The 21,318-nt window shown below is 46.7% G+C and overlaps 2 protein-coding genes across 2 annotated transcripts; both read right to left on the reverse strand.

The window, feature by feature from the left end:
- Positions 1–10,078: 10,078 nt before the first annotated feature.
- LOC120842515 (general transcription factor II-I repeat domain-containing protein 2-like) lies at positions 10,079–11,146 on the reverse strand. Its single transcript, XM_040213646.1, has one exon. It carries the CDS (start codon positions 11,144–11,146, stop codon positions 10,079–10,081), a length of 1,068 nt encoding a protein of 355 aa, XP_040069580.1.
- Positions 11,147–11,215: 69 nt separating this feature from the next.
- On the reverse strand, positions 11,216–11,917 carry LOC115328653 (zinc finger BED domain-containing protein 5-like). Its single transcript, XM_040213647.1, has one exon. The coding sequence runs from the start codon at positions 11,915–11,917 to the stop codon at positions 11,216–11,218; it is 702 nt and encodes a 233-aa protein (XP_040069581.1).
- Between the last annotated feature and the right edge of the window lie 9,401 nt (positions 11,918–21,318).

Here is a 21,318-nt window from a genome sequence, read left to right on the forward strand (position 1 = left end):
AGGATCCTGTCGACTGCGCCAGTCAACTTTCCGAGGGGAGAGGGGCCCCGTCAGGATGGTGACGACCGATGATGGTGTTCGCCCGATGGTAGTCCCCCGGGAAGTCGATTAAGAAAAAAAACTAAAAGTTGTTCAATCCCGCTGGACACATTACGACGTTGGTAGGTTTACGGTGGCCAGTGTGGCCACGTTTATTTTGAAAACAAAACGACAAGTCAACGGTAATACCAAAACTTCCAAAATTAAAACCCCATATTTTAGTCCCCAGTCTCAAGAGCCGAATTCCCGAGAACCCTCTCGGCAGCCCTTTTCTAGCCTCGTAGATGCCTCCTTTCCCTCCAGAGATGGACCAATCACTTCAAATTTCACCACTCCCACGTGGTACACTGTCGTCCAATGGTCGGCGAGCTGTAATCCTGTCGCTGTAACCGCCAAACCTAAATTCCTTGTAGGGTTGTTCTCTGCAATTTTTCCAGTCTGTCTGGCGCCAACAGCTAAGTTAATGCATCGGGCAAAAAGCGACAATTTTACACTAAGCGGCGAAACCCTGTATATACAGGCACATTCGGCTAAAAGCCACAACCAGCTGCAAGAAGGGATCTGTCCGAGCAGACTACCGAAACCCGAGACGTTTCTTAACGACCGCGGGGAAGCCGCTCCCCACTCCCGGCCGCTCTGCCCCCGCAAATGCTCCCTCCAAAACGCCGACACTCACAAAGAAAGCTAAAAAAAAATAAAACGATGCCGACGCAACTGTAGAAAGATAGACTTTTCTAAAACAAATCTTAATTATTTCTAACAAAATCTTTCGTTACTTAACAACCACTCTCGCGTAAGAAATGCAACAAAACATTAAAGAACAACAAAACATTCAAAAGCATCTTTCAGTCATGGCTGTTCCGGCTAGAGATCCCTCATCCCCCCTGCCCGTTTCGATCTGGATAAACTTTGTACCGGGGCGTGGCCGTGTAACACTACTGCGTGGTGCACGTTAAAGACCCCAGCCTAGCGGTTGTACTGCACTGCAAAGCAAATTCTTGTGTGTATATTTATACAGCCGGAAGTTAGTCTGCCTCAGTGGGCGTCTTGTGTCTCAGCTGTAGATGAGCAATTTAGCCAGTGCGGTACAACCGCTAACCTGGGGTCTTTAACGTGCACCACCCAGTAGTGATACACGACCGCACGCCGGTCCGATGCTCATCCAAATCGAAACGGGCAGGGGCGGGGATTGAACTGTACTGCACTGGCAAAATTGCTGATCTACAGGTAACAACGTCGCCATGTTCTGGCAGACTAGAGTCCTTCTGTACAAACAACTAACGACCAATTTGTTTGTCAAAATACGGTGTGGAGGGAGAAAGACGAAAAAAAGATTGCACAAATGTTAGTTTGCGCCATTCATGTACATTGTCTTTTCTATCCTCGGCTTTAGTTTAAATTTTATCAAGTCCGTTTTTCTTGCATCTACGCAGCGCAGCCAACCTTCACACCAATTATAACAGCCGGTAGGTAACGATAAATTGCGTTCCTAGTAGCAGACTGCCGTAAAAATACATTTGTATCTAGGATTCACCTCGTAGTACTTGTTTGTAGGATTCACGACGGGGACGACGGTAAATGCACGGCACCATCACCTCAAGACCGGTTCGCCACGCAGTTCATCGCACAGTCACCTTTCCACGCCCTTCGAGAGGCGACAGTGTTATTGAAAATCAACGTCGTCTATATCAAACACATTGGCGTTGCTTAAATACCTACGTCGACGGCGAAACACGAACAAAAACGCTGCCATTTTGGACGCTTCTCCCTCATCTCGAGTTGAACTCGCCCAAACTCGCCTACGTCGGAGCCGGCAAGCTTTTCGCATCCGCGGCTGCTTCTGCCACATCACAATGACGTCACAGTCTCTCCGCCGCGAGTTCCGAATATACAAGTCCCCGACCGCCTCAAACCCTCCGTTGTGGCCCCCGCAGGGGGCACCTGTGAAAGCAGGTGTTTGGAGAGTGGCGTCTCCACGGACCCCGAGTCATGCGGGTTCGCCCGCCCACGTATGGCTGTGCGTGGCTTTCCCGTGTCCGGGGAAAAGGGCATCCTGGTGGTTGAGCCGAGCCCGGGGTAGGTTTGGACCCTTCGGGGCCCCCCGGGTGAGGCAATACACCACTTCGGCCCCTGCTTCTCGTAGACGGGAGTCCTGGTAAGGCCCGACTAGGATGATTCAGTCTAGTCGCCACTTCTACTATCCCCTCTCTGCTTTCACCCTTGTCTTCTCCTCCTTTTCACTCTTCTCATTTCTCTTCTTTCCTTTTCAACTCCTTTGGCGGCAAGGGCTAACCTTGGGTGGCGACAGACACCTTGTCCAGAACCACTCTTGGTTATAGAGACTGGGCAGCACTAATAGCGTAACGTCTTCAGCCAAGCCATTCTTGTTATGGAGCGTTACCTATTCCCTTGTTGGGCTCGGTGGTGGACGGTGCACCACAGTTTCCGAAAACCCTCCCACTTCATATGGGTTCTCAAGCTAAAAAACCTTTTGATCGGGCCCAGAAAAGGGTCCGCACCGAAGCGCTACAGATAGAAAAACCAACATACACATTTTCAAAGTTCCCCAAGTTTCTTGTCATGCATTCTGAGGATGAAAAACCGCTTGGCAAGTTGTCCCCTTTCCTCATTTCAAAAGTTCTTGAAGGAGTGATTGGGAAGAACTACAATGCAAAAAAGATGGCATCTGGTGATCTCCTAGTGGAGATACACAGTAAGCAACAAAGTTATTCACTATTAGCACTAAACTGTGTGACTGATTACAAAGTCACTGTCACACCTCATAGAACACTTAATACAATTAAAGGGGTGATCTCAGAAGACGACCTGCTCGAGTGTACAGAAACCGAAGTAGTTGAGGGCCTTTCTACACAAGGGGTAATCGCTGCTCGGCGTATTACTCTTCGCCGCGATGGTGTTGAACACAAGACGAAACACATCATCCTCACATTTGAGTCAACTACACTTCCTGAAGTTGTGAAGGCAGGATATCTCCAGTGCCGCGTCCGCCCCTATGTGCCAAACCCTCAGCGGTGTTTTACATGCCCACTGTTTGGCCATGGGTCACGGAACTGTCGAGGAAGTGACACTTGTGCCAAGTGTTCTAGCAAGGAGCACGTTGCTGATGTGTGCGAGAATGAGCCCCACTGTGCTAACTGTAGCGGTAAGCACCCAGCGTACTCCCGATCCTGCCCATTATGGAAACAGGAAAAAGAAATCCTCACCTTGAAGGTTACCGAAAATGTTTCATACGCTGATGCAAAGAAGCGTTTCGCCTTTGTATCCAAAGGCTCTTATGCCGAGGCCGTACGCAGGGGACCGGTACGGCCAATGGTTTCGACGGGAACGCAGACGTCTACGGACAGTCTGCGCCTCCCGTCGAGGTCTCCGTCCTCGGGAGCGGTGCCAGTGACACCGCTTTCGAACCGTAAGGTGGATGCTGCCTCTTCTGCATCCACCGCAGGGCAGGGGCTGACCCCCCCTGCTCCACCTGGCACTTTGGCCCCTAGGGGCCGAGGCCTACCCCCTCGCTCCTCTGCTCCCCAGAGGAAGCCCGGTGAGACGTCGAAGCAGTTGGCCCCTAAGGGTCAACCGACGACACCACCGGAAGAGCCCATGGAAGAGTGTGGGCTCAGATCCGACGACGAGGCTATCCTCTCGGGATCGGAGTCCTCCCTCGCTGCTCCCACTACCTCTAGTGGGAAGCAAAATGACTGCGCGAAAAAGAAAAACGCTCCGCGCATAAAAATTGATTTTAAACCCTAATAACCTTTTTTTTACCCATTTTTGCAGTTTATAAGTTGAACTGCTATGACTAAACAATTAGGTATCATGCAGTGGAACTGTCGCAGCCTTCTTCGTAATATTGATGACGTTAATTTTTTTCTCGATGAGCTTCGTCCTGTGGCACTCTGTTTGCAGGAAACCCATCTGACCGACAAACACACACAGGTCTTACGCCGGCACCAGTTTTTTAGGAAGGATCGTCTTTCTCCTAACCCTTCTGGAGGTGTCGCAGTTGTAGTGCAGAGCGGGGTTGCGTGTGCTCAGGTTCCTCTACAAACACCACTCGAGGCAGTAGGAGTTCGCGTTCTCCTTGACCGACTCGTCACCCTCGTCTCTCTCTACCTGCCACCCAACGTTCCACTGCAGCTCCACGAGCTAAGAGGACTCATAGATCAGCTGCCTGAGCCTTTTTTAATTCTAGGTGATTTTAACGCCCACCACCCTCTGTGGGGTAGTGTTCGTCAGGATTCCCGTGGTGGAGTTTTAGAACGACCTTTATTATCCTCCGTGCTCTGTCTTCTGAATAAAAAGGAACCAACGTTTTTTAGTGCTGCTCATAACACCTTTACATCAATAGACCTTTCCATATCACCATCAGTTCTACTTCATTGCTTTTCATGGAAGGTTTTAGATAATCCATTTGGCAGCGATCATTTCCCCATAATTTTAGAAAGTTCAATACCCCTTCCTTCGCTTTTGACCCGCCTTCCAAAGTGGAAATTAGAGAAGGCTGACTGGGCTCTTTTTGGTTTAAATGCCGTACTGGATCCATCGCTTTTTCGCAGTATGTCCCCCGAGGAGGCGGTGGTGTTTGTCACTGAATGTCTAATTAATGCTGCTGCATCTTCTATTCCACAAACATCCGGCGTTCTACCCCGGAGATGCAAACCCTGGTGGAATGAGGACTGCACAGTCACTCGCAGGAAACAGAACAAGGCATGGGGTATATTTCGCCGTTATCCCACTGCTTTGGACCTGATTGAATTTAAAAGAATGTAGGGCCAAGGCACGTTTAACACGGAAACAGGCAAAGAGGACATCATGGGAAAAATATATATCTTCTCTAAATAGCTTTGTCCCAGCTAAAGAAGTTTGGGATCGCCTGCGGAAAGTTCGAGGAGATTACCAATCTTTCCGAACTCCTCTGTTTTCTTCCCCCTCTGTATCGCTGAAAGATCAAGCAAATGTTCTTGGGGAGCATTTCCATCTTATTAGTAGCTCCTCTAATTTTAGCGAAAAATTCAAGAAGTTCCAGTCGACTGTTGAAAAGCAGCCCATCTCGATGTCGGAGGGTGGTTCATTTTTTTACAATAGACCATTCACAATGTGTGAAGTCAAAGTCGCTCTTGGTGCAAAGACGCAGTCTGCACCAGGGCCAGACAGACTCCACTATGAAATGTTGAGGAAACTGTCCCCTGAATCTATGAACGGTCTGTTAACTTTCTTTAATCATCTATGGCAAGCTGCTGCCTTTCCTCGTTGCTGGAAACATGCCCACATAATCCCTTTTTTGAAACCTGGGAAAGACCCTTCCATTCCTACGAGCTATCGTCCCATCGCACTCACAAGTTGCTTAGGGAAGACTTATGAGCGGCTTGTGAATCGTCGTCTTGTCCATTTCTTAGAGACTGAGAATTTTTTTGATGTAAACCAGTGCGGCTTTCGGGAGGGACGAGCGACCACCGATCATTTGGTTCGCCTAGAGACCGCTATACGTGAGGCATTTGTACACCGGCAGCATTGTGTCTCGATGTTTTTTGATTTACACAAAGCATATGATACCACATGGAGGTATGGAATACTTCGTGACTTGTACAATTGTGGTGTACGGGGCCGCATGCTTCATTGCATACAGAGCTTTCTCAGCGAAAGAACCTTTCAAGTCCGATTGGGCTCCACACTTTCATATGTTTTTTCTCAAGAAAATGGTGTTCCTAAAGGAGGACTGTTGAGCGTTACCCTCTTTGCTGTAAAGATTAACAGTCTAGCTAAGGTTATGCCATCATCAGTAACTTACTCTCTATATGTGGATGGTGTGCAAATCTCTGTGTCTTCCTGTAACCTCTCCAGTTGTGAACGACAATTGCAGCTCAAAATCAACAGAATGTGTAAGTGGGCAGACGAAGACGGCTACAAATTTTCTCCTGAAAAAACAGTCTGTGTTCCTTTTTCATTACGCCGGGGATTGTCTCTTGATCCTTCCTTGCATCTTAATAGCATTGAGATATCAGTCCAACAAGAACACAAATTTTTGGGTGTTATTTTTGACAAGAAACTTACCTTTGTACCCCATCTGAAGAATTTGAAACGGAAATGCTTGATGTCATCAAGCACCCTAAAAGTGCTATCGCATATGTCGTGGGGTGCTGATAGGCGCTGTCTTCTACGACTGTATAACTCCTTAGTTCGATCCCGCCTCGACTATGGTGCAGTAGTATATGGTTCAGCGCGGCCATCCGCTTTTAAAGCGCAGACCGCATAGCGCGTTTTTGCTCGCGATTCAGGCGCGTCGGCGTTAAACTGACGTCATTTCCTGCGCGCGGGCGCGCGTTTTCGCGGGAGCGTTGGTTTCTAGCCGACCCAGAACAAGACGCACGCGCCGAGGCGTCGAAGCGGCTCTCGCCCAATGAGGGTCGGTCGAACTATCACGTGATCCTGCACAGTACGCTGTTTCGTATTCAGCACATTTCAAAGTGTTCAAAAGCATCTTTAATTTCCATGTAAAAATTGAAAAGATGTTCTTTTGACACACAAACCTGTTTTATTTACTTATTTGTTCATTTAATTCTCATTTTGTAGTATTTGCGTCAACACTTACATCGCGTGTTAAGAATTCTGTTATCTGGCAACGCTGATAACGCGCGGCCGGCGGTGCTTGACTTTGTCTGCATGCGGGTGCCCCCGCGTCAGCTTCCGCGCGAGCATTCATAGCGCGTCGCGTTTTCGCGTGCAGAAAAACGCGCCATGCGGTCTGCGCTTAAGATGCTTGACCCAGTACACCACCTTGGACTACGACTTTCTACAGGTGCATTTCGCACATCTCCTGTGAAGGGTTTGTATGCTGATACGCATCAAATGTCCCTTGAGAAACGGAGGCAGTACCTCAGCGTCTCTTATGCTTACAAAGTATTTTCAAATCCAAAGCATCCCTCCTACAGTCCCCTTCATGCTTGCAGAAGTTCACAGCTTTTCGAAAACAAGCCGACCATTGTTAGACCATTAAGCCTCCGTTTGCAAAGTACTTGTCAATCCCTTAATATCCCCCTCCATGAGATTCCCTTGCTTAAAAACACTCATAGGGTTGCTCCATGGGATGTTCTGCCGATCTTCTTTGACTGGTCACTTGCAAAATACAGTAAGAGGGTCATTTCACCACAAATCCTCCGGCAGGAGTTCCTCTCCTTGCAACAAAAATATGCAGACTACCTGGAGTTTTATACAGATGGGTCCAAATCGTCGTCTTTCGTAGGGTGTGCTTTCTATTCCGCCTCCTACAGCAAAGCCACACAAGTTGACTCTAGGGCAAGCATTTTCACTGCAGAGCTTTATGCTATTTTACTAGCGGTCGAACATATACTCGACAATAGTATTATGAAAGCTGTAATTTTTGTCGACTCACAAAGTGCCTTATTGGCTGTGTCCTCCCTGATGCCCACAAAGAACCGCCTTGCACAACATCTACATGGTAAGATCAATAGCGCCCTGCGACGCGGTCGGGACATTAAATTCTGCTGGGTGCCAAGCCACGTTGGTATTTTGGGCAATGAAGAGGCGGATAAATTGGCCGTGTCTGCCCAAGGCTCGTCTATAACATTCAATTGCTTACCTTACCAAGACATGAAACCACTTCTGAGGAAATCTATTTTTCTCAAATGGCAGCTGGAATGGGATACAGGGAGCAACAACAAACTTCACATTATCAAGCCCGTTCTGGGCGTTTGGGAGAGCTCTTACAACAGGGAACGTCGTATGGAGGTTCTTCTGTGCCGTCTAAGAATAGGTCACTCCCGTGTGACACATCAGTATCTGCTTCGTGGTGAGGATGTTGCACTATGTGAACATTGTGGAGAGCTTCTGACCGTGTTGCACATTTTGTGGCATTGTTCGTCCCATCAACCACTCCGTCAATCATGTTTTCTCGAACGTTTAGGGATCATCTCCCATTTCATCCCTCTTTTTTGCTTGGTGATAAACCTTTAGTTCCATTCAGTCGTGTCTTAGACTTTTTAAAACAAACTGGATATTTATACCATTTGTAAATATGTAGCCTCAAAGTAAACTTTTGTTATAATATGCTCGAAATACGTTAAGTTTGGCGCATTATGGCCCTCTTTGCTGCTGCGCCAATAAACTCCTAATCATCATCATCATCAACCTCCGTTGTGGCGTCACGACCTAGGGAGTGACCGCACGTGTAGACATCATAGGTCGGCATTTTAAGCTGTCCTTAATCAAGCTCACGATCACCATTTTTTTCCGCAATCAGAACTCACGCCCACTTACGGTCACGATTTACTCAAAATAGGACCATCACCCGGACTAGCCCTCACGGTTCAACACAAAACAAAAACTCACTCACCATCATCATCACGGTGCTCACGCTCACAGGTCATTACAAATCATCAGACTCACAGGTCATCACACTCACAGGTCCTCACGATCCTCACACTCACAGGTCATCACGGTCCTCACGGCACTCACACTCACAGGTCCTCACAGTATACTATGCGACTCCTTTCTTACACTATACGCATATGTACTCTGAATTTGTTTCCGACTTTCAAACGTTTCAGGGTAAAATACGTCTGCACTATGGAATCCAGAACTTCTAAAACTGCAAAATTAACATATTTCAGAGCAGAGTACTGCTTATCTTTCAAACAGCAGGTCGAAGTATAGCATGGCGTGGAAGAGAACGACAGATTCTGGACGCCGCCATGCCCATTGGAGGCTTCGGAGCCGACGGAGTCAACGGAGTACTACCTGGAGAACCCCTGGCGGCGACAATTCGAAACCACGAAAACGAAACCAGAACATCTATCTCCTGAAATATGCTGAAAACTTCGCCTGAGTACTGCGTTGGGTCCCAAGAAACTATTATTTTATTGAATGTATCCTGGAAGATACACTGTGCTTTAGAGGCTCAAAAAATAATAAAAACGAATGGAAACATTTTGTGTCGCGAGAAGTGGTTGGAATCCTCGGCAGCGTCTGTGTTCACTGTGCAGAGTTAACGCAGCGAGGAGGGGGAAGTCATTGATGGCGTGCAGAGTAGGGATGCCGCGAACTTTTTTCTAATCGAATTTTCGATGCTCAAATCAAGCGGTTTGAGAGGTTCGAAAGATTTCGAATTTTCGAACTTTCCATAGCAAGAAATTTGACGAAAGTCGAATTTTCGAACTTATTAAACTAAGATGTTCGACGCTTTCGAATTTTCGAGCTTTTACGCTGCAAAATTCGATGCTTGTCGAACTTTCAAACTTGATAGACTAAAAATGGCTGATTTTCCAACTTTCGACTTTTTTGCACTAAAAAGTTCGAAGCTTTTCGAACTTTCGACCTTCTTGAGCTAAGAAATTCGATAACTTTCGAACTTTCGAACTTAATAATCTAAAGAATTCGAAAATTAGCGAACTCTTGATTCCTCGAAAGTCTTTCGCCGGTCTTTCGAAGTTCGTCGAACTTTGAAAGACCGGCGGGCGGTTTCATTTGGATTCAAGCAGTGAGATACATTCGTAATATTTTTTTTTCGCAATTTTACATGGGGTGCCGCATTCCTTGCGAAAGACAATGCCGTTTATTTCAATCATTTGGCATGCTTGGTTTTAGAAAAATAAATTCCCGAAGGAGCGAGGAAGGACGACGGGTTTTTGACAATTGTCGTTTGTGCCATATTTAAAGCGCGCTATAGCCGAAGCTATTTATGGTAGAGATGTAAAACTTTTTCAGAATTATCTATATATAGCAGGGGTGGCCAGGCTGACCCGGCCTGGGAGCCGCAAACAAAACCACCAAACCTCTAAGAGCCGCGGGGGGGGGGGGGGGGGGGGGGGCATATGTTTGTTTAGGGCCTTTAGGCAAGAGCTTGCCCCCCCCCCCCCCCCCCAAGAAACATACACAATGAACCAAAAAATAGAAACAGTTCAGTGAAGAGCGTGGCAGCTTTGTTTATTTCATTCATCTCGGCTGCGGGCACAGTGAATTACACTAATGAAGCGGTTGCTCATTGTGTATCTGTGTTGGGCTTCCCCATTCATAAAACAAGCCGCTTGAAGTTCGGCTCGAACGACGTCGTTGCGCTCCGGAGCAGCTCAGTCAGGTGGTCGTCCGTAAGAGTCGCGCGCTGTTTTGACTTCACCGCTTTAATTGTTGAGAACACAACCTCGCAGCAGTAGGTTGATCCAAATATGGAGAGGAGTTTCTGGCCCGCGAGCTTGACGTGGGGATACCTTGCTTTTGGCACCTGCCCCCAGAATACTGCAATTTTCTGAGACTGCAGGAACGTCTTCAGCCCTTCGTCTTCTTGTAGTTCAAGCAGTTCCAGTTCCAACGCTCCTACATCTCCTGCCAAGTTTTTCATGGCTGGACAGTCGACACTCAACACATCAACCATAAAAGGATTCATCAGAAGGGCAAAACAGGGCTTGAGTTGGTGCATATCTTTGAACCGGGAATGAAAGTCCCTCTCGAGTTCCTCGAGCTTTACGAAATATTCCCTGAGCTTAGCATCGGTCAGCTCAAACTCGGGTTCTGCATCCAGCATGATCTTCAGCTGCGGGAAGTGGATCAGGCGCTTTGTTTTCAGGTCGTTTTGAAAACGTTTTAGCTTGTTTTGGAAGCTGAAGACTGTTTGGGCGAATTTCGATACTATTTTTTCTTTCCTTTGCAGCGACATGTTTAGAGTTTTAAGGTGCTGAACTACGTCAGTGAGGTAACCGAGATCAACACACCAACCTGCGTCATGAAGTTCAGGACATGGCTTCTCTTTCGCCTCCAGAAAAGCTTGAATTGGCTTAAGGAGATCCACAAACCTTGATAGTACGTTGCTCAGTGACAGCCAGCGTACCGCACAAAAAAACGAAACGTCGTTGGGCGCTTCATGAAGTACCAGTTCTTCGAGGAAGTTGCGGAATTGCCGATGGGTTTTTGCATTTGATCGTATGTAGTTGACGACTCGAAGGACGGTGCTTATAACGTCTTTGTAGCTGAAATGCTTTGCCACCAGGTGCTCGCGATGGATAATGCAATGAAATGAGAGAAAATCTGGAATGGTGGGATCGCTCCGCAGAAGACCTACCAAGCCCACATTGTTACCAAGCATAGCAGGCGCACCATCAGTGGCAATAGCGACAAGTTTCTTTAGAGGAACGTCGAACCTCTCTAACGTTGTTTACAATGCATTCTTAATGTCAACACCGCGAGTGGTTTCCTTGAGGGCAACCATGTCCAGAAGCTCTTCTCTCACGCTTTCGTCGGATGAGACATAACGGACGAAGATTGCAAGCTGTGGCTTGTCTTGTATATCCGTAGATTCATCAAGGGCTAAGCTGAATGCTTTGCAGCTGTTTAGGCCCTCTTGAAGCTTGTCGACGACGTCGGCGCTTAGCTGTGAAATGCGCCTTTCGACCGAATGTCGTGAAACTGGGACTTGGTTCACCAACCTTTGAAGATTCTTGTTGTTTGGATCCAACAATGCCACGACGTCGGAGATGTTAGTCTTCACAAATTCTCCTTCCGAGTAAGCTCGCTTGGTACGAGCAATGTTCCACGCGATTGCAAAGCTTGCTTCGGCTGCTACGTCAGATTCCTTGGTGAAGGTCTTCATCAAGCACTGCTGATTCTGAAGTCGCGATTTGAGCTGGGCCAGTTTAACTTTTCTCAAATCAGATGAAGCTGGATAGTCCAGACAAAAGGTTTTGTGATTGGTCTCATAATGCCGTCTAACATTGCTTGCCTTGTGGTGCGAAATTGCTGCATTGCAGATGAGGCAGAGGGGCTTACCGTTTTTCTCAGTGAAGGCGAAATCTTCCTCCCACTCAAGAAGGAATGTCCGATGTTCATCTTCGTACTTTCGTTTCTTGTTGGTAGCCATTGCGACGACGTCCGCAGAGCCTCGTCACAACTTCGCCAAGGGTGGTTAGACGTGGGCAAAAGTTAACTTCTTGTCTCGACAGAGCAGGTAGAACACCGTAGAGGCAGCTGGAAAAATGATGACCTCCTCGCATGGAATGCAGACAGTCATTTAGAACTTTTTTTATCCTCCGTATGCACATGACTGCTTTTCCAATCGAAGCACGACCTTGATACAACAAACATTTTGCCCTTCCATACAAGTGTTTTAGACACGCCTTCACTAACCGCTGGCTAGTCACCCCCTTCTCCCCCTCCCCGAAAGTAGAACAAAGCAGCCTGCGGGTCACAACTGTAAACCGGTAAAAATAATGAGAATGTTCTCGGTCCTTTGTGAACTTGAACATAACACCCGTGACTAGTGGAAGCTATGAATGAGGTCAACCCGGGCTTCCGCGACCCTCAACAATAAACGATATGGGCGAAGATCCATTATCTCAAGGGGGCAAGTATCACCGGCAAGTAACAAAGGCCGCGAGACAGAACATTTCCTCGACCCCAAGCCAAAGTGCATGCATCGTTTGACAATCCCAGTCGCTGATGCCTTTCCCACTAGGGTCCAGCAAACGCTCTCAAACAATGAAAGGAACAGGATCTGTGGAAAGATACGAGTGAAATGCGGTTCGACTGTACCTATGGTGGCACAAAGCTGCCAAAGTGCAAGCTAGCTGTTTTTTTTTTTTTATTCTGAAACATTTTCTTTTTTTCCTGGGAAAGGAAAAAAAATGTCCTTCTTTCCCCAGGTAAGAAAGAAGGAAAGTGGCGGGAGGGCGGGCGGGCCGGCCGGGGGGGGGGGGGGGGGGTACCCTTATGAGGGATCCGCGAGCCGCACTTGGACCAGCAAAGAGCCGCATGCAGCTCGCGAGCCGCGGTTTGGCCACCCCTGATATATAGCCTAGCTGAGTGTCGTCTTAAGATATGATTATTGTTGTTCAAGGTGAGTTTCGAATAAATATCTAAACCTGTACCTATGGACAACTATGCCCCAAACTTGGTAATTTTTTTCGCTTATATTGTTTGGGTATCGGATTTAAATTAACACCAGAGACAGTACATATCATTACCATATGCAGTATACAAAATAATGTTTGTTTTTTTTCACGTTGAGGAATAAATTAACTCATGGGGGAAGATTTCTAAAATTGTTCATGTTCAGCGCGTATTTTTTTTTTCTCTCATTTTACGTTTTTGGGACGTGTTTCTTTTGGCCTGTACACATTTTGGTGGGAGAAACTTGTTTCATAGTTCTGGGCCTCTGAATATGCAAGAATAACACACTTCCGGCGGCTTCTTGATAGTTTTTTTTTTTCTCCAGCTTTTTATTTTTGCATTTATTGTTATGTTTATTTGTTGATTATTTTTTACGAATGACACAGTTATTTAGGTCGAAAAGACATAGCTTTGAACTTTCGTGCCACCGAGCATGTGACGAGTAGTGCCTCCTGACAACGAGTTTCTAAAGGCCTGTTCACACATGCAGTAGAGCGCTACAAGCATAGCGCTGACCTCCTGCTAACCACATTCCGACGGGAGCGTTCACCAGCTTTGTATCGCACCGTCAAAACTGTTGCTCATGGCATACGATAAGTACCTGACGGCACGTGAGTAGCGTTACATCAGCGCTTTGCTGCAAGTGAGAACCGGCCTTAACAATGACCGTCTACGCGATCTTCTATGCAGTGAAGAGCGACAGTAGCTATAGATATGCATAAATAATTTCAGATTAAAATAAGCTCGACCATGCCCTCTTTCCCCGTATTGTTTGCTTTAACAGTCTGAAATATCTGGGAGGGGGGGGGGGGATGGAGAGACTGGAGCTCCCCCCCTGTTTTTCCTCTTCCGACGCCACTGGTATGGTAGAACGCCCCTCGACCTCCAATTGCGTCAGCTTCTGTGCTTTTTGCTCGGCGTTTCTTCCGCCCCAGAAAATAAACCTCCAATGCAACTACAGACAAAAAAATTGTCAAGGTGCGGGCGAGGTGGTGTATGTTGATCATGATGGAAAATCACGAGACTGGAAAGAAATTCGCAAGAAATAGTGTAAGAAGAAAGAAAAAGGGGAACTGGACAACGTCTCAAACTCAGCTGAGTTGAGTTTGAGACGTTGTCCTGTCCCCTTCTTTCTGTCTTCTTACACCTTTTCTTTCAAATTTCATTCCCAGTCTCAGGAGTTTGCATCATGTACAGACTAAACTTACTGTCTGCCAGCGTCACTCGGGCGGGGTTCGATTGGATTACTACCAGCGTGCAAGGGGGTAGGGGCCCGGGGGGCAGTTTGCCAGATCACTTCAAGGTTTTTCTGAACGTCAACCACCTGCCTGCCCCTGGCCGTTTCGAACTGGATGAGTATCGTTAAACAGTGCGTTCGTAGGATAACTACTTCGTAATGCTCGTTAATGACCACCCCGCGCTGGCGGTCACAATTACTGATCTATTGTTACACGTCACTGCACTGGCAAATATTCCAGCACATCCGGGGCACTCGTCGTCTCATTTAATTGCCTGACCAGCTTCGCGCAGTCTAAATGTCACACCCGAACTTCTCTAAACCTAATTTCGTGAAAACCAGTGAGGCGTGAAAACGTTATTAGAAACTGAAACTGTGGCGGAACATCAAAACCGGACTTCGAACTTTGCGCACTTGGACTTCAAAAAAATCGAAAAACTTCAAAGGTATTTTTTCTTTCGAATTTAGTATTAAAAGAGAATCGAAACCTTCGACCCTTCCGAACTTTATGTAAAAATAAATGAGAAATCTTCGAATTGATCGAACTTTATGTCTTTAAAAGTTTGAAACGTTAGAATTTTTCGAATTTTAGATATAAAGTAATAAGAAACATTCGAATCTCTCGAATTTCAAATTAGGGAAGCTCGAAATCTTTGAATTTATCGAACCTCAAGTAAGCAAATATTCGAAATAATCGAACCCGAACTTTTAGAAACCGTGAAAGCCTCGAAGTTTTCGAATTCGAAACCCCACGATTTTGGAAAGTTGCGAATTTTTCGAATTGGAACCTCCCTAGGTCGAAAATATCGAAACTTTTCGAAATCGAACATCGAATTCGGTTCGAACATATCGAAACCTTTCGAATTCAAACCTAGGATGATTTGCGGCATCAATATTGCGGAGTATTTGTGGCATAGTTATAACAGAGATGCAAGAACATTTATTTTGTGTTTTACTGCTTTAGAGTGGTGAATGTTGCGGGGACAACTACATCATTTGGCCCGCCAGCTCGTTACAGAGCGAAATGATGGATAACAAACGTTGATGGAAGCAAGTCACAGGGAAGGTAAAGATATTTTTTTGTTTTTTCTTTGTTTGCTGCATTGCAATTAGGAGATTTCACATTATTAGATCTGCTGAGACACTTGTTGCTTGGTCTTCAGTGAACGATACGAGTCAGAATTTATAGATTTACAGAAGTAAAATTTCCGGGATGCTATCAGTTCAAAAGTCTTTTTTACCCAATATAGCCAGCACGAAAGCATATTCTAGAGTTGTCATTTGGACACCAGTTTGAGTTGTCTTCACTACTTGTGGGGTCGCTCTATTATAATCGCCGACCGATCGGTATATGCTTCGCTCGTCTCCCAGGGAGTGACACAACGCAACGAGGAGACTGCAAATCGGTTTACTGTACTTCCCAGTGGTCCGTCTTCGAGAGCCGGCACTACGGACCCGCCGATCCTGGCTGTCGCCCGTCGTTCAGAGCTTGCAGTCGGAGTCCGTGTCCAGGCCTGCGGATCGTCTTTCCCCCGCCAGCGCTGCACAGACAAGCTGTTCCGGGCCCTCACTGCCCGAGTCTCGCTGTGTAACCACTCCAGGATCGTCATGGCCCGGGCAGCTATAGCCAGGGCTCGCCGTTTCCGCTGGTCCAGATCCGGACTTCGCTGGTGGAACGCTCCGGGGATCGCCATGAGCCTGACCAGCCATAACGGCTCCATCGTTTCTGCCCGGCACCAGCCCGGTGCAGCACGCTCTTCTTGTTTCTTCGCACTCACCCCCGGCTAGAATAAAATCTGGGTAATTAGAACCAAACTCTGCCTGCTAGAAAACAATATGCACGTTGGAATGGCTGTAATGTGATATGCAAGCCTGGTGTAAAAGGGAGACAGACATAAAGTGTACGTGTGAGAAGGGTATTTACGCTTCGCATGAGCTTTTTCTAAAGAAAACCTTGTGCATCCTGTTTCCTGCACGCCGTCACATTTGTTACCAGACTGAGCATTAAATTTGGTTGCCGAAACAAAAAATGTTCTACGCAATCCACTATTTGAGAACTCGCAGGTTTGGAAGGGTTTGGTTGCGACCGGGGTGTGCCGAACGGCTATGCACGGATACAACTACGAGTGCCGGAACGGGCCAACGGGCCTTTCGCTTCTTGAAGGCCTGATCACCTGATTCGCGGGACAGCGAAGCAATTATCGGCCCGATTGCTCCTACCGTATTTCCTTTTGCGACTGTCTAATTCACCCGTAAACTAACTTGCATGAATTTGTTATTTTGCCAAGTAGTCTGCAAAACGAGTTCGTCAAAACACTTTCCAAGCCTGTACATAAATTTTCGTTCACTTCAACAATTACTGTAGAATTCCTTTACTTGATGCGTCGCACTGCAGTAACCCACTTCTGTCGCCGTGTCGCTTCCCAAGATCTAAAACGGACGCGGAAAAGTTTGACGCGTGAGTCACCTTCATGGCTGTGGCAGTCTTTCGCGCAGCAGTACCGATGTTTATTTTTGGGGGGAACTCTAGGAGTAGGCGAGATGTAACAGGAGCCCGGTGGGGTCATAGAGACGTGAGCCCGGGACTTACTTCAAAGAAAAACTGCTCCCAAAAAGGCTCACGCCGATACGAAATGCCACCTTCACACGTGGTTTCTAAAATAGTCCCCGCGACAAGGGCCGTTCTGGCCCACCCAGTGTTTTAATTTGCAGCCACTAGATGGTGCAACATGTAGTGCCCCATTGCATTCCCGGTTGATACTTGGGTAACTTTCAATGAGGGGAAGGGGTGGAGTGAAGAGATTTATAATATCGAGATACTGCTGTGTTTACCTGCCCCCCCCCCTTTCCCCTTGCACACACACACACTGTATGTTGCAAAACTTAATTTGTTTTGATCTGTATAAAAGCAGAAATAATTTACTGACAGTGTGACAGTGCTGGTGGGCCCGAATCTAATTATGTACTTGCAATCTAAACTGCTGATAATGTAGTTGCAGGCAGCGACAATCTGAATCTAGTTAAGCAAGTCAATTGTTCAGGAGAAGCTCTGCCCTGTGCTGTTATGCACATGCTTCAGGCCCCTCATTGTTGAGAAAATAGTATTTCACAGTCTCTGCACACAGGAGCAGAGGGATCAAAAGTCGCTGTTTTGGGGGCGGGACAACACTGTCATACCACTATGGCTTTACTTTTAACTCAAGAAGTGGTTGTTGACAGTACAGGACGGCTTGATTTTATTACTTCTTTATGCAGCGTAGCACGAGACAGTTATTGCTTACTTGACATGCGAGTAGTGCAACGACGACAAGAGTTGGAAAGGTTGCCAGTATCTCATGTGAAGAAATACTATCTTAAAGGCGTGATTTCGAAAGGTAGTCTCCAATTATTGTGTGCATGAAGCAGTCTGGCTGTGGCAACATCATAAGCAGCATACCACTTTAATGGTAGTGACCACAGCACCCTTGTGTCACCTCACTAAAAGTACCGCAAGAAAGAGCTGACACTTCCTTCACAATCTTGCGTCCTCACAAATTATAAAACAAGTGAAATATATTGGCTGATGGTGTGAAAATCAGCCAATCGCTTTCACTTGTTTTATGGTGCATTACTGAACTCTCAAACTATTAGCAACTGGGTGTGTTCAGATAAGGACGGTCATGGTGGCGTCATGCCTATTTTTTGTTTTCAATTAAATTTTTATATGAGGTAGCGAAACCTGTTTACACAACGGTAGAGACCTTACTTTTGCAAGATACTTCCTTGCATTTGTGAGAAGAATCGCATTTGAGAGAAGGTTGAAAAAACGATTTTTCCAACTGCGCGAAGACGCAAATTTGAAAGCGGGAGGAATAAAAAATACAACTTTCTACACCGTCAAATTTTTTACGTTTAATTGAAGCATGCCTTTCTGCCAGAATTAGTTAAAGTTAACTTATATGAGCATCTATTTCAAGCTAAACAGAATGCCAAACTGGGCTTCTAGAACAAATCTTACATAATGATGCATTTTTTGGCGAATTTTTAAGTTGCTTTAAATGTACGTTCTGAAACTGAAACTTTTTGTGTCAAGTATTTCATGCTTTGTGAACTTTTAAAAATTAATTAGCGTTATACTGCTGAAAGTGTTTACTGCAATGCGCCCAAATTTTCGTCGAAACCGAAAAAGTCAAAATTTTGCGACTTTTGAGCGGCAATTAAAAAAATAACCATTCTCAATTTCCTTTAAACTTTACCCGATGGGCCCTTGATGCCCTCTAATTACAAATCTGCAAAGAGATGTTCCATTCTTTTGCTTAAAAAGAAAAAAAATAATAAACGTGTAGCCATGTCGTGGTCGCATGAATTGCGGCTGGGGCGCTTCTGTCTTAACGATTAGTGGTACGCGAGCGACGCATGCCACAGTATCCGTACTTGGTCATATTAATGCCCAGGCGTCTTGAAGCACTATACAAATAGCACGTGGACTTGGTTTAATTGCTGATATGGCTACAATTGCCAATGAAAACTGAACGTTGCGGCGCGTATACGGTCCTTATTAGTGTGTTATACTTGACTGGTTAGATGTTCATTCTGCTACCATTTAAAGTTAGTACTTTAATATTAGTACCGGGCTGACAAAATAATTTCATTCGTATTTATATGCACCACTCGAAAGCCTGCTGACAAAATAGTTTAATTTCTCCAGGCATCACTTAACCGAGCGACACTGCGGAAACTTCTGCCCCGACCGATGGCGCGCATGGCTAGGTCGGAACGAAAACAGTGTATATCTCGAAAAACAGCGACGAATGAGTGGAAATCAAGTTTGAGTTAGGGAAGATTTAGGTAGCGTAAGCGGTTCAATATCGGAGGCAACAGCCAAGTGTGCGCTCGGGCGCTACTCAAATCGCTCCAACAGGATCTCCTGCGACGCCTCATCCGCGATCAGAAAAGTCACGATCTGTGACTGGGTTGAGGGGGGCAAGACGGTTATCGATCTGGGAAAATATTTTTATAATATTCCGAGAGAGTCATATAGTGAAAATCCAGCAGGTGTTTATTTGCAATTAGAACGCTCTTTGTGAGAATCAGCCAGCGCCACCACCAAGTGCTGTAAGCCCTCACACGCGCACAGGTTCGTGGTTGACTATAAACAGAAAAGAAAGGAAGAACCGCTGACCAGACGACCGGTCTACACCGCGGTGAGGCCTTGCCAATAAAGAGGACGTACAACAAGGTTTTAAACAACGGGAGTTTAATTAAAGCGATCATTTAATTAGAAAGATAAGTAATATAATAGGGTTCACAAGTATCGAAACGTGGCAATAAATAATATTAGCACTTTACCCAGCCGGTGCGCGGGCGGAAAAATACAAATTTACGTCCCAAATACACAGAAGGAAAACAATTACTAGACAATTGAAAGCTGAACTCCTAAAATCCTGAATTACTACCAATCAGATTGCAATACTGAGGAGTTAGCAGGTGGAGAGAGTGTCTAATCTGTGATTGTCCGGGAGTGACGGCGTCTTCCCTTGCATTGTCCGAAGGGGGTGGTACCGGTGGATTCCACGGTGGGCTAGTGGGCAGCTCGATGAAGCCAACCAAACACTCATACACACTCACACACGCACACACACACACACACACTTATGCGAAGGCTTCCCCAGCCCAAACCTGGCCATCCACCGTCGCTTTTCCCTGACTCAATCCGCTTTTTCGTAGATCGAATCTCACGGCTCCAAGTCCAGAGCAGATTTTGTGTTCACACAGGTCGCATTTCGTACGAGACGAAAAGAGCGTGGTTGGAAGCGCGATATGTCAAACCAGCTGCAAGGAGGCCTTCGAACCGTTTGTCCCGCGGGGTCTTGTTTATATTGAAGGTTATAGGAATTTGAAAAACTGTGGTGTACGCCTGGGTGGGTCTCCGAGAAATTAAACGGGAGGAGTCTCTAATATATCCGAGCGAAGCCAGATTTGGTGAAATAAGTAACGTACTAGAGCATGTTCAGGGACTCAGGGCTTCTTCCACTCAAAATCCACGCTGCGTGCCACGTACAAGAAATTCTCTTAATCTGATCTTTTATATTTCCACATGTGAAGCGACTGAATTCTAGGCATCCTCTAGGCGTCCTTCTACCCCAGTTCTTTTCGCTCTCTAAATGCCTCAAGCTTGCCGTCCACGTAGAGCAAAATGCGTTTTTCCTTTTACTTCCAGTGCCCGTAGAAACCCACTCGCACCTTGTATGGCGTCAGTGGCAGGCGCCTGCAAATTTTACAGGGTGGCTTGGTGTTTTACAAGTCCCCCTACCCTGTCGCATGCATTCTTGCCTTGCGCTGCTCCCGAAAAGATGCACTTCGTCGTCTGGAGCTCACTGTCCTGCAACTTGCGAAATTGGTACCGGTTCTTAAAATGAGCGGCCGCTCGATCGATAACGTAAGTGAGGCGAGAGTAGATTGATGCGTTGTACTCGAGGTGTGCTTTAATTTTTGACAAGGCTAAGCATGCTTGCGCTTTGTCATGAGTTAGATTGTCGCAAATAGCGGCACAGCTCCGCGCCTAAATTTGCTGTTTTGGACCATAGGCGGAAAATCCTCAATGTGCTCTGGAGCGGACACAACTACAGACCCACTCATCAAGCATGTTTCGTACATTCGTACAGTCTGCTAGCGCCGGCAAAACTCTCCAGGAGTCCTTGTCCCCCCCCCCCCCCCACCCCCTCTTCTGTTTTCTTTTTTGTTCTTCTGTGGGGAGGGGCTGTTGTGCCACTGCACGAGGAATGACTTCGGTGTTTTTTTACCATCGCCCCAAGCCCGACCAGTTATGTTACACCGCGCAGGGACGCCGCAGGGGCCGCATGTGTCACGTATCGCCGCCACGAGTCGGTGAGGTACGATTGCCTTTGCGCGTCGCGTGCGGGTGTAACCTTCGGCCTCCTCTTTTGCCATAGGGGGGAGGGCTATTACTTATTTTTGGCAGGTCTGCCTCAAGAAAGACTTGTTTTCCTCCGGCGCCGTCTTGAATTATGCTCCGGCTTGGAGTCCAGTTACGCCATACGTAACAATGCCATAATATACCAACGGCTTAACCTCCCGTTCACGCCACACCCTCCATCGGTCGGGCCGAGAGCTCCTGTAACATCGCTCAGTCCTAG

The sequence above is a fragment of the Ixodes scapularis genome, unplaced genomic scaffold (genome assembly GCF_016920785.2).
Source record: "Ixodes scapularis isolate PalLabHiFi unplaced genomic scaffold, ASM1692078v2 PGA_scaffold8__174_contigs__length_109621045, whole genome shotgun sequence".
Taxonomy (NCBI): Eukaryota; Metazoa; Arthropoda; class Arachnida; order Ixodida; family Ixodidae; genus Ixodes; species Ixodes scapularis.

What these genes read in the sequence shown, in the direction of transcription:
- LOC120842515 (XM_040213646.1), bottom strand. Translation starts at nt 11,146, where the DNA reads ATGCTTGGTAACAATGTGGGCTTGGTAGGTCTTCTGCGGAGCGATCCC.
- LOC115328653 (XM_040213647.1), bottom strand. Translation starts at nt 11,917, where the DNA reads ATGGCTACCAACAAGAAACGAAAGTACGAAGATGAACATCGGACATTC.